Genomic DNA, 13535 nt, shown 5'->3' with positions numbered 1-13535 from the left:
TTTAGTTTTTGTAATTTGTAATTTTCTTTTTCTTTTTCTTTTCATCTCTAAACCTTTCTGCCTCTCTTTAAGGCCCTCCTTAAAACCCATCTCTTCGACCAAACTTTTGGTCACCCCTCCTAATATCTTTGTCTTGGTGTCAATTTTTCTCTGATGTAGAAAGAGGACAAAAGAGTGCTAAAAGCCTGTGTTGTCTCAGTCTGCTTATATTATAGTAATTATCAAGTATCCATCTGACATGCACAGTACAGAATGAGTGCATAGGTGCTGAAGACAACATCAATTGCTTAGAAATTACTTTGAGAACCTAGTTTATTGCAAGTATGTCAGAAAATATTTGGAAAAACTCACCATTGCAGGATTCCTTTCTTTTGAAAAAGGAATAACAATCCAAATTAATATGTAAATGAACGTTTGTGATACAAAAATAATTTTTAAAGAAATTGTTAAACTTAATTCTGGAAGAAAGAATTTCATTGTACCAACCAATTCCTTTTCATTGCCATTATATATAATTTCTAATCAATCCTAAATTCTGATTCAACCATAAACTATTCCCCAATTACTTAGCTTTCATATCTAGTTTTTAATGCTCAATATACCACATTACACCAACCAATTTTAGAACTGGATTTGCTTACCTGTAAAATGATTTTCTGTTCATCGCTTTGCGTTGTTCGCGGTTGCTGATTAATCTTTAACAGAGAATGATCATTTTAAAGTTCTCGCAAAACATCTTTTTTCTAAGATTGTAGTAAACTTTGTTAAACTTTTTTTTAAAAATCTATAAAAAAGACCGTCTGGATACTTTTTAAACCTAGCTACTATTTATTTAAATGTTAAAAAAAAAATATGGTGGCAGCTGCCCGTACTGTCTAAACAATTGAAATGTAACTATTGGGAGAGAAGCTTTGGGCATTTGGATAAGCACTCAGTGTGTTCTGGGCAGAATCAAGAGTTCCAGGCAGGTAGGCAGTCTCGACAGGTACAGACGATACCAGCAGCTGCCGCGCATGCAGCCTTAGAGGGTCGTCCCCAACTACTTCCTCATAGCGTCTTCTAAAGATTGACAAACCAACTAACCAATTAAAAAGTACAAAAGCAGCTAACGTTTTATGAGCTAACCCCCAATACAGATTAATGGATCTGTTGTGGGTGAGGCAAAATATACTACTATCGTTTTGAGCATTATTAACACGTTTGAAAAATCAATACGTGAAAGGGACGTGGCCCTAACACGAAGTGTTCTACGCTTTTTCTTTTATTAAATCGCAGTCTTGAATTTAAAATCACCTTTTAAATGCAGGATTCTTAAATGTGCTGTTGGAATAAATATGAAACTTTAATGCTAACGGATATGTTTAGCAAATTGATCATGCAAATCCTACACATCTTGCATTTATTTATTTATTAACCTCTTTACACCTGGCCCCAAGTATTTGCGCGTCTCTTAAGCCACCTTACTCTGAAACTCTGCCATGACGAGACAGACGCTTGATTGAGGGCGAAGAGGGAGAGGTTGGAACTGTAATCATGATGCGAGTCTTGAATGGACATTGCAAATGTCAATCAGCCCGAGGCCAGCCAATAGTAATCCCCATACCCAGCTTTCGTTGCTTTGAGTGGCCATTCAAGTGTCGATCTGTGTCATAATATCCCCGCTGGCTCAGGTGTGCTTTGAGGGAAGAGCGTAGGCTAAAGTTAAACTAAGTTGTTTTTTTTAATGAATTGAAAGCTGTGTGGAAGCGGGTTAAACCGATGGAAGTAAATAAATCCGACCTGTGCGGTAGCTTGATAATTTGGGTAAGTGAGTGCTCCTGAAATGTTGTCAGCCTGTCGTTTTACAGTTCCGTGTTCTGTGACCTCCCCCGTAACTCACCTGTGATGTCGTCCAGCACAGGTGTGATGCCAGGCTTTTAAACAGCCATTATGACCCTGAGCAAGCACGACAGCGGTTGTATTTAATTTTTTTTTGTGTTTAAACACACCACAGAAATGCCACAACCACCAAGTTTATGATGTATTAGTATAATTAGTGTAATAGCAGAATCATTTAAAATGTTTTATCAGGTGGGAAATAGTCTGCAGGCCCAAATCAATCTTTAAATGAGGAGAGCTGATTTCTCCATTGCCATTATTAATGAGACAGTTTACCTTATATTTTTTTTAAAAAGCCAAAATTTACAATTTTCCCTGTGAAGAGTATTTAAAAATATAATAAAACAAGATAATTATAGAATGCATTTCTAAATAGTTGGTTGATGAACTGCTCCCCTCAACAAACCCAATCCTGTTTCTCTGCCTCCTTGTCAGGTAAAAGCAAATGCAAAGGAATGACTCTGATACCATGCCTAGACCACATTGCAGGACACAGGAAAGCTGAGTTAAACTGCAGATTGGTGAAAATGCACATCAACCTCTGCTGTCATTGAGAAATGGTGGCCTGATACAATAGCACGGTTGCCAGTACATTTTTTATTACAAAAGGGAAATTATTTTTTATATTAATAAAACAACCTGTTAACAGTGGAATCACAGAATTACTGATTTTATCACCCACATTGTGAACTATTAAAATTTTTTAGGGTTATGAAGGTTTCTTCTAAGGAAGAGCAAGCCACTGAACAGCATTTCCCACATAAAAATAACTCATTCCATCAATCAAATTACAGATTGGGAATCAATTTTAATTGCTGTTTAATTCCATTTGCTAACAGCAAGTTTTCTTGCTGTTAAGAATTGACTGTCTACTATTAATCATACCAAATTCTTTAAAATGGTAGAATTTGGGCATACAGAAGGATTCTTTCTCCCTAATATCCATTTATTGTAACCGTAGGACAGCTTTTGTTTTTTTTTTAAGAAACAAAAGATGTGTAAAACACTCAGCAGGTCAGGCAGCATCTATGGAGAGAGAAACAGAGTTAACGTTACAGGTCAATGACCTTTCATCAATTCTAATGAAAGGTCATCATCCTGAAACATTAACTCTGTTTCTCTCTCCACAGATGCTGCCTGACCTGCTGAGTGTTTCCAGCATTTTCTGTTTATATTTCGAGCATCCGTAGTATTTTCCTTCTATCTATCTATCTATATATATATATATATCTCTATCTATCTATCTATCTATCCATACATACCACTGGATACAGACCTAGATTATTTAAAAATAAAGAATAATGGATATATTTGAGAATAATTATACCAAGGTGCTCAGACGCTATTACAAGCTATGAAAACAAAGCTTTGTGTATTTTCTGCTTTCACCAATGGTGTAGATTTATCTTGTGTTGCAGTTTGTTTCTTTTTAAATTCCACTGTCAAGTTACCCCTCCTCCCTGATGCACAGTGCAATTTACAGAAATGTATTCCACCTTCTTGTGATCTCCACAAAATATTATAAGATTTAATGGCAAAGTATTTTAGGATTTAGCACACTCAGTATATATTGTAAGTCAGTAATTGTGACTATTGGGTGAATTTATATGGCTAGATTCATTTTGTAAAAAATATCTTGTGATGGAATGAAGGTACATCATTCTGAAATTTAAAACTAAGCTCATATGCTGCATCAAATCTATAGCTGACTTTTTACTCATAATGGGGCACAGGACCCAGATTTCTAAAATGAGGAAAGGTTAAAAGAATGTGGATTATTTATTTTCAACAATGATATGAGGATACTGGTGATATTAGGGGAGAATAATGTCTTGTTCTTCCCTTTGTCACCTCATTGTAGTAGCCATTATAAATAATAGACTCTCATAAATTATTAATACTATATTGATGAACTCCTTTGTAGATGCAACGGATGAGCATCTGGCTGTGGACGTGATTGAAAGTTCTAAGGATAAATGTCGACATGGAATCCTATGTTTGTCCTATTGTTGGGTTCAACCTTGTAATCAATATAGAAATAGTCACCTGTGAGATGCAACATGTCTGGGTTTAATGATGCAGATTATAATATTAGATTGATGCCATTGAGTATTTACTCTTTCACCTAAAGGAACTCAAAGAGAGATTTCATATTTTTCCTTTGATTATTCATCTCCCTTACTAGGAATTAAATAATGGTATGGGGAAAACCACATGGTCTGTTTTAAAAGAGGGGAGCCATGATGTGGAGATGCCGGTGATGGACTGGGGTTGACAATTGTAAACAATTTTACAACACCAAGTTATAGTCCAGCAATTTTATTTTAAATTCACAAGCTTTCAGTGGCTTCCTCCTTCCTCAGGTGAACGTTGTTGGAAATGAAATCCTCGAAATGAAATCGCATTTATAAATCACAGAACAATGCTTGGTGATTACAGACAGTTTTTTCAACTGCCCGTTGCCAAGGCAATCAGTGTGCAGACAGAAAGGTGTTACCTACAAGGTCTCCGAATATACAAATCACCAAAAAAAAAACAGAGATAGAGAGGTAGAAACATAGAAAAGACAGCAACTGACCCGTTATATTAAAAACAGATAACATTTGTTCGCTGGTGGGGTAACGTGTAGTGTGACATGAACCCAAGATCCCGGTTGAGGCCGTCCTCATGGGTGCGGAACTTGGCTATCAATTTCTGCTCGACGATTTTGCGTTGTCATGTGTCTCGAAGGCCGCCTTGGAGTACGCTTACCCGAAGGTCGGTGGCTGAATGTCCTTGACTGCTGAAGTGTTCCCCGACTGGGAGGGAACCCTCCTGTTTGGTGATTGTTGCGCGGTGTCCGTTCATCCGTTGTCGCAGCGTCTGCATGGTCTCGCCAATGTACCATGCTCTGGGGCATCCTTTCCTGCAACGTATGAGGTAGACAACGTTGGCCGAGTCATCGGATATGACGCTTGACTCATCGATAGACAGTTCCGACGGGCCACAGCGAAAAATCGCATAGACCTCCTCAGGAGACTAACACGGGACGCAATCAACAGAGTACCCTTTGTCGTCCAGTACTTCCCCGGAGCGGAGAAACTACGCCATGTTCTCCGCAGCCTTCAACATGTCATCAATGACGACGAACGCCTCGCTATGGCCATCCCCACACCTCCACTACTCGCCTTTAAACAGCCACCCAACCTCAAACAAACCATAGTTCGCAGCAAATTACCTAGCTTTCAAGAGAACAGCGTCCACGACACCACACAACCCTGCCACGGTAACCTCTGCAAGACATGCCAGATCATCGACACAGATACCACCATCACACGAGAGGACACCTCCCACCAGGTGCATGGTTCATACTCCTGTGACTCGGCCAACGTTGTCTACCTCATACGTTGCAGGAAAGGATGCCCCAGAGCATGGTACATTGGCGAGACCATGCAGACGCTGCGACAACGGATGAACGGACACCGCGCAACAATCACCAAACAGGAGGGCTCCCTCCCAGTCGGGGAACACTTCAGCAGTCAAGGACATTCAGCCACCGACCTTCGGGTAAGCGTACTCCAAGGCGGCCTTCGAGACACACGACAACGCAAAATCGTCGAGCAGAAATTGATAGCCAAGTTCTGCACCCATGAGGACGGCCTCAACCGGGATCTTGGGTTCATGTCACGCTACACGTTACCCCACCAGCGAACAAATGTTATCTGTTTTTAATATAACGGGTCAGTTGCTGTCTTTTCTATGTTTCTACCTTTCTATCTCTGTTTTTTTGGTGATTTGTATATTCGGAGACCTTGTAGGTAACACCTTTCTGTCTGCACACTGATTGCCTTGGCAACGGGCAGTTGAAAAAACTGTCTGTAATCACCAAGCATTGTTCTGTGATTTATAAATGCGATTTCATTTCCAACAACGTTCACCTGAGGAAGGAGGAAGCCTCCAAAAGCTTGTGAATTTAAAATAAAATTGCTGGACTATAACTTGGTGTTGTAAAATTGTTTACAATTAAAAGAGGGGAGAAAGGCTAATGCAGGGATGAAGGCTTAAATGACATTTTCCCTGTTGTATATTCTCTGAAGAACAATTTTAAGTTTGGAGATGGGGAGGGTGTTGTAGTGTTTCACATGGTGTTGATTTGTAGTTGGATCACTCTTAATAAAATCTTCAGTGTGCTAGAATCATTACCACTGTATCACTCAAAATTGTGATATGTTCTGTCTACCAACAATTTATTCAACAAATACTGTCAGTCTCATCCTAGTGGTGTTCAAATGACAGCAAAGGAACTGCGTGAATGTCACATTAGGACTGAAAAAAATGGATAAAGATATTTCAAAATGTTGATTGTTTTAAGACATGTCTTGTTACTTGTATTAATTAAAGGGGCAGTGCTTTTGTAAATATTTAAGTTTTAAAAATGACATTTTTGTTAAATTCATTTTAATTTTAACCAGTATTTTGCCACTGGGGAGGTTCAGCAACTTGTTGCCTCATGGAATAGAGGGATACAAAATTTAGTTTCCTATTTCATAAAGCTGGGTTTCTGATTTGGCCTGTTACAATGGAAAAAAGCCAAGCAGAAAGTGGGCACTTCCCTCTGGAGAGAAAAGTTCACCCCAGCACTATTATTACTAGCATGTTCTGAGCAGAATTAGCAAAGGCTTAGGAGTGGGTCACCTGCCCACCACCACAGCAGGTACAGTAGTTATATGACCTTAGGAAGTGATTGCCTTAATCCCAGCCTCAATGTTTTGTGCCAGTGTTAGCTGTTGGCATACTCTATGCTCTTAATCTACAATGACCTCCTGAAAAAATATTTAAGCTTTACTAATACCAAAACACTATGCTATGCATAATCCGTGTTGGAACAGGACTGTGTATTATATGGCAACCATCCGAATTGAAAGACGCTGATGTAAGCGCTAAAGCAGTTTAGTTACTTTGCCATGCTGCAACATTTGTGAGTGGCTGAAGAGTCCAATTTTCGAGTGACAGTCCTTGGCACAGATGGTGTGGGGATAAATCACAGGGCCAGATGATAAAGCCTGTGCAGTATTAACTCTTGAAGTCTGATGTGCTTTCCTCTGTGCTCTCTATTTGTTCCTCTCTCAGCCATTTCTCTTCAGCCTCTGGCTCCTTGATGCAGCGCAGACCTCCAAGTGTGGCCTGTGGTTAGCCATATCTTCCCAGCTTGCAGTATCAGTGTTAACTACAGCATACAATATGTTAATCGGGCAGGCTTTACCTTGACTGAAGGGGATCCAGTCATAAGCCAACAAAATGCATTGAAAGCTATACATAGATCAATCACCATCTTGCTGTTCACCCCAGGAGCACAGATTGTCATTCACTTATCATTGAAAAGTACAAACTATTGGAATGTTGCACTGAGCATTTAATTGAGCTCAGTAGTAGACGATATCTCCATATCCAGGCTCCACAGCAACAAATTCAAAACTCTCTAACCCTACCTGTCACTCTCGATGAAGGAACCAAGGGCATTAACTAAATAATGCCCTTGGTTACTCCGAAAGCTTGTGGAATTTAAAATAAATTTGTTGGACTATAACTTGGTGTTGTGAAATTGTTTACAACTAAATAAGAACGGCATTACACTGGGCTCAGATCGCATTCCAGCTGAAATATTTGAGCACAATGGCCCAGCCACCACAAAACACTTTCAGAATCATTCAATTGTTCTGGGATGGTGAGATAGTCCTAATGGAGGTAAACGATGTGTCTGTTGTTACATTATAAAACATTACAGTGACCGTTATGATGGGAGAAATTACTGCGGCATCTTGCACCTGTCTGTTGCTGGGAATATCCTTGCTAGGATTCTCTGAATCACCTAATAAAATCATTGTAGGCAATATTCTTCCAGAAACCTAGTATGGATTTTAATCCAAGCAAAGCACTGTTAATATGATCCTTGTTATACTGTATGACAAATGTAAAGAACAAAATGGGGGCCTGTTCATGGCCTTCATCAAAATGACTAACACCTTTGACAATGTAAGAAGACAGTGACAGTGGAAGCTACAGGCCAAGTTTGAATGCCCTAATAAGTGTTATTCATATGATTTGACAGCTGCTACTCGAAAGGATATTGGGAAGATTACTATCGTGGTGGTTTCTGATACTCTCCCCATTGACAATAGAGTCAAAACAAGAATGTGTTCTGACACCCAACTTGCTTGACCTGTTCTTCTCTGCCATGTAGAAGGAAGCCATACCAGACCTCCGGAAGGAGTGTACATCCAGCTCCTGATAAATGAAAATCTGAACGTACGCAGAATACATCCAAAACACAAAATTAAAGAAGGCATTGTTTGTGAGATCCTGTTTGCAGGTAACAGTTCTGTTGGCCAACACATTCAAAGACTTCCAGACTATCGCCAACTCTTTTGATTCCGCAGCCCAGAACTAAGACCTGTTCAGTGCGAAGTAATGTTCCAGTGATACCTCATTTACAGTACACATCACTGTTGCTCTTCATTAAGTGAACACAGCTCAGACCAATCCAGCAATTTACCTATCTGGGTAGTACCATATGCCTCCCTGGATAAAGAAGTGTTCAATTTAAGAAGTTCTGGTCAGCTTTTGTTTGTTTTGGGATAAACAGAAAATTAAGACCAAGCTCAAAGTGTATAAGGCAGTGGTTCTTTCATCTCTATGGGTGTGTGACTTAGATAGTTTACAGATGCCACATCAAAGAGCATGGAAACTTCTGCCTTTGCACCAACGTGTAAACATTGAGGTCCTGATATGTCAGGCATTGAGGCGATGAAGCTCAAGGCTTGGCTAAGATAGCCTGAACATGTCCCGAGAATGTCTGATGACTGCTTGCCCTAAGATTGCTTTCTACTTTCAGCTGAAAGTGGTCAAATGTTGTAAGGATACATTGGAAAAGAATTTAAAAATGATGAGGTCAATGTGGAGTCTAGGGAACAGCATTGCATTCCGTTACATAACTGTTTTTAACATTCATCAAGATGGATGCCAGTGTGTTGAAGCTGCACAGTAGAAAGGAAAGAAAAAGACAAACTGGCAAGCAGACTGTAACAACAAACTTTGAATTCACTTGTACTATATGTAGTTGCACATGCCATTCCCATAAAAGAACTCGTGGGGTGACATACCACCCTAATGTTCTACCCTTATGTTATCATCATCATTCCAATCGACAATCAACCACTGCTTATCAACACTTGGGAAACAAAAAAAAAGTTTTTTTTTATTCATTCATGGGGTGTGGGCGTCGCTGGCGAGGCTGGCATTTACTGCCCATTCCTAATTGCCCTTGAGAAGGTGGTGGTGAGCCACCTCCTTGAACCGCTGCAGTCCGTGTGGTGAAGGTTCTCCCACAGTGCTGTTACGTAGGGAGTTCCAGGATTTTGACCCAGCGATGATGAAGAAACGGCGATATATTTCCAAGTCAGGACGGTGTGTGACTTGGAGGGGAACGTGCAGGTGGTGTTGTTCCCATGTGCCTGCTGCCCTTGTCCTTCTAGGTGGTAGAGGTCGCGGGTTTGGGAGGTGCTGTTAAAGAAGCCCTGGTGAGTGGCTGCAGTGCATCCTGTGGATGGTACACACTGCAGCCACGGTGCGCTGGTGGTGAAGGGAGTGAATGTTTAGGGTGCTGGATGGGGTGCCAGTCAAGTGGGATGCTTTGTCCTGGATGATGTCGAGCTTCTTGAGTGTTGTTGGAGCTGCACTCATCCAGGCAAGTGGAGAGTATTACATCACACTTCTGACTTGTGTCTTGTAGATGGTGAAAAGGCTTTGGGGAATCAGGAGGTTAATCACTCTCCACAGAATACCCAGTCTCTGACCTGCTCTTGTAGCCAAAGTATTTATGTGGCTGGTCCAGTTAAGTTTCTGGTCAGTGGGCACTCCCAGGATGTTGATTGTGGGGGATTCGGCGATGGTACTGCCGTTGAATGGCAAGGGGAGGTGGTTAGACCCTCTCTTTTTGGAGATGGTCATTGCCTGGCACTTTTGTGGCATGAATGTTACTTGCCACTTACCTGGATGTTGTCCAGGTCTTGCTGCATGCGGGCACGGACTGTTTCATTATCTGAGGGGTTGCGAATGGAAGTGAACACTGTGCAATCATCAGCGAACATCCCCACTTCTGACCTTATGATGGAGGGAAGGCCATTGATGAAGCAGCTGAAGATGGTTGGGCCTAGGATACTGCCCTGAGGAACTGCTGCCGTGATGTCCTGGGGCCTCCAACAACTACTACCATCTTCCTTTATGCTAGATATGACTCCAGCCATTGGAGAGATTTCCCCCCCGATCCCCATTGACTTCAATTTTACGAGGGCTTAACAAGTTTATTGCCTAGCAGGATATCAGGATTCAGCAAATCTAAAGGCTTTTAGGTTATACGTGTGTATGCCCCTTCCCCTGTTCTTTTCAGCGAAAACACTTTGATTTGTGCTTGCTTATACTCTGGCATCAGTGTTCAAATGAGTCATGTTTTATTACTAGCAGAGAGACAGCAGGTTCTTTGCTAACACGGAAAAAGTTGATAAGAGTTTTAAAAAGCTTTTAAAGTTTACTTGGAAAGTGAGGCAGCGTGAGGCTATTTGCTTTTGGAGGTTTTGCACTTCTTGCCCAAATTCAATTTGGGTAACATCACACCTGAGTTAAACTATTCATTTTGCATTCTTGTGCCACAAAAAATGCTTTGATGGTGGTACAGTTGGATACTAGATTTGTAATTTAATTGATTTGTCAAAGATCTGGACCATCTTATAGCACTTCCTCACTCGTCGTATGAAAGTCTGTGCTCAAAATATTTTAATTGTGGGATACCAACTCTGGGAGGGAAGGAAGCATTCCCTTCGTCATACATGCTAATAATAATTCAGATGGCAGCAAATTTTTGTGTAATTTGTTTTTTTGCCCTAATGTCAAGGGAACAGTCGTCAGTGGTATTTACTAGAAATAAAGAACAGTGAGTTGCCTTTATTGAGCCATGAGACAGTAATTCAGTCAAGGGGTTCAGCTAATGAACATAACCTTCAGGAGCTTTGCTTTTGTGGTTTATTACATTACTTGATCCCATCAAATGGATTAGTGTCTTGTACTTTATTGAAAACCATCCAGGTGGCCTATGTGCTCCCGACCCTTCAGGCTGTGGGGAGATGCAGAACAGCAGCCTCGGACTGAATTGCCGTCTGTTTTTATTTTGTTGTGGCTCCCACTTAGTACTCCACCCACAGAAACTTGAGTGAGTATTTAATTTGATGCTAAATTTTGAGCATCTATCTAATATTTGAACATAAAAGTTTTCAAGCAGTTATGTTTTTTCATGCCTTGGTTAATTAAAAATTAAAGTCCCCCCCCCCCCCTTTCCATCTCCTACTACATATTAAAATGACAACCTTTAAAAGACTGTAAGGCAGATTTTCCTCAGCTTTACACTTGGGTAATGCTCAATTCCTAGGAGCAAAGCAAAGGAGAAAGAGACTGAGACCCATGATGTCAGATCTCTCCCCTTTTACACTGCCCAGAGGTTTTGTTGAGATCCCCTGAGATTATGCAGAGCGCCTGGTGCAGATGGAAAATGAGGTGAAGGCCCTGTAAGGATCTTGCCACCTAATTTCCATAGCCGCCTATTTTCCATTTCCAAGCTTGAGCCTGGGGCAGGCGTAATGGGGAGCAATGGGAGAATGCTTGTGGATGAGTACAATAAAATACTTGATTTTAACCTAGTTTAAACACAAAAAGCTGAGTACTAATGATCAGGGAACCTAACTCATTTCAAAGTTTACTCTAGTTTTTGCAGCAGTTTATCTTGCAATCATCTTTCACCATACGGATCCCTACATAAACTCACAAAAAATTAAGCAATGAGTTTGTTATTAGACAATGAACCATGGAACCATACAAGTTGACGGCACATAAGAAGGCCATTCAGCCCATTGTGTTTGTGCTATCTCTTTGCTAGAGCAATCCAAAACTAATGCTAATGCCTCTTTCTACCCCTATAGTGCTGCATCTTCTTGTGGTTCAAATATTTATTCCACATGCCTTTAAAAATGAAATGATCTCTGCCTCAACTAGTTCCTCTGGCAAAGTATCCCATGCTCCTACCCTCTGTATAAACTGTATTTAAAAATACAAATTTGATTATATCGATAAGTTACCCTGAGTTTCCAATTGGCAACCAACCTTACTTTAAAACTCTATTTCGTTATGTCTCTGTATTAATGACTGATACCACTTCTTCTAAATGGAGAAATACAAGCTTTTTCCAAATTCAATTCATCTGCTGATTTTTATATATATGTGTATTATATAATGTTAAATGGGAATTTAAAAAATAATTCTTATTGTTGCCCGGTGTGATGCACCATTTCTTGGTTGAGATTGAAAGCAGGCAACCTGGATCCATACCTCTGAAAATGTTGTACTCTCATGGGTTGCTACAAAATGTATTAGATTGTGCAGCTGAGATAGGAAATGCAACATGATTGTCGCTCTGGAATAGTGAATGTTTAGAAGTACCAATGACCTGCACTAACCTATCCGCTGTTATTTTCTGTATAATTTAAAAATGTACTGTATAATAGCAACAACATTAGTCAAGAGAACTGGTGACTAGGTTGATAGATTAATGGCATTGTTATCTGGCCTTATTCTTCTGTTTTCTAATATAGTACATACATGTTTCGTATTACACTAATCAAATAGTGTACTCAGTCACACTATACCAACATGGATCCTATATTCAGGACTGGAACTTAATACCACATACACTCACTATCTTGCCATAATAAACTTAGAACTGGTAGTGTGACCAATCCAATTGATTTGTGAATGCATATTGATGATGCAGACAGAATGGTGCTCCCATCATGGGCAGTTTCTTGTGCAGGCATTTAACAAATTGTCTGTAGATTCTTGTCTTTTTTTTAAGGGGTAGTTTAATTTCTGTAATGCTGATGGATTAGTATATACATTTTTTTTTTAAAGTGCAGAACAGTAATGTTAGCTGTTGGATAATGCAGAAAACACAATTTTAAGTCTTGCATTTTCTATTTATATGTCGAGTGCTCTGTGTATTCAAAACATGTTCTACAAAGTATAACCATCACTTCAACATACTTTTATTCCTCCGTATGTTAGCTAACAATTGATAGTGCTGGTTGAAAATGATAAAGTTTTGAAGGAAGGGAAAGACTGACTTATTCAGTGAAATGGCAAATAAATGATTGTGCATAATAATGGTTATTTCATCAGAAATAAGCAATTTATATGATTGCATTGATCTATTTATTCAATAAAAAAACAGAGCAGTTCATCACAAAAAATCTGACAGAACCCTAGTCCTAGTCATGAAGAGTCTGGACAGAGAGAAACTGTTCCCATTGGCAGAGGGGTCAAGAACCAGAGGACATAGATTTGGTAGGTGATTGGCAAAAGAACCAAAGGCGACATGAGAAAAAACGTCTTTACACAGCAAGTGGAGGCAGATTCAACCGTGGCTTTCAAAAGGGAATTGGATAAGTACTTGAAGGGGAAAAAAATTGCAAGGCTACAGGGATAGGGCAGGGGAGTGGGACTAACTGGATTGCTCTTGCAGAGAGCCGGCATGGACTCGATGGGCCGAATGGCCTTCTTCTGTGCTGTAACCATTCTAT

The 13535-nt window shown here is 40.1% G+C and overlaps 1 protein-coding gene across 1 annotated transcript in view; it reads left to right on the top strand.

Annotated features, from left to right (window-relative positions):
• The first annotated feature begins 1659 nt into the window (after positions 1-1659).
• Positions 1660-13535, top strand: part of hook1 (hook microtubule-tethering protein 1) — a 65894-nt gene continuing 54018 nt past the window's right edge. The window contains exon 1 of the mRNA XM_067990289.1: positions 1660-1803. Coding sequence (XP_067846390.1) covers positions 1759-1803 — 45 coding nt within the window. The 5' untranslated portion in view covers positions 1660-1758. The remainder of the gene's footprint in view (positions 1804-13535) is intronic.

Source organism: Heptranchias perlo, chromosome 9, assembly GCF_035084215.1.
Source record: "Heptranchias perlo isolate sHepPer1 chromosome 9, sHepPer1.hap1, whole genome shotgun sequence".
NCBI lineage: Eukaryota > Metazoa > Chordata > Chondrichthyes > Hexanchiformes > Hexanchidae > Heptranchias > Heptranchias perlo.
This window is presented reverse-complemented; position numbering and strand designations above follow the sequence as displayed.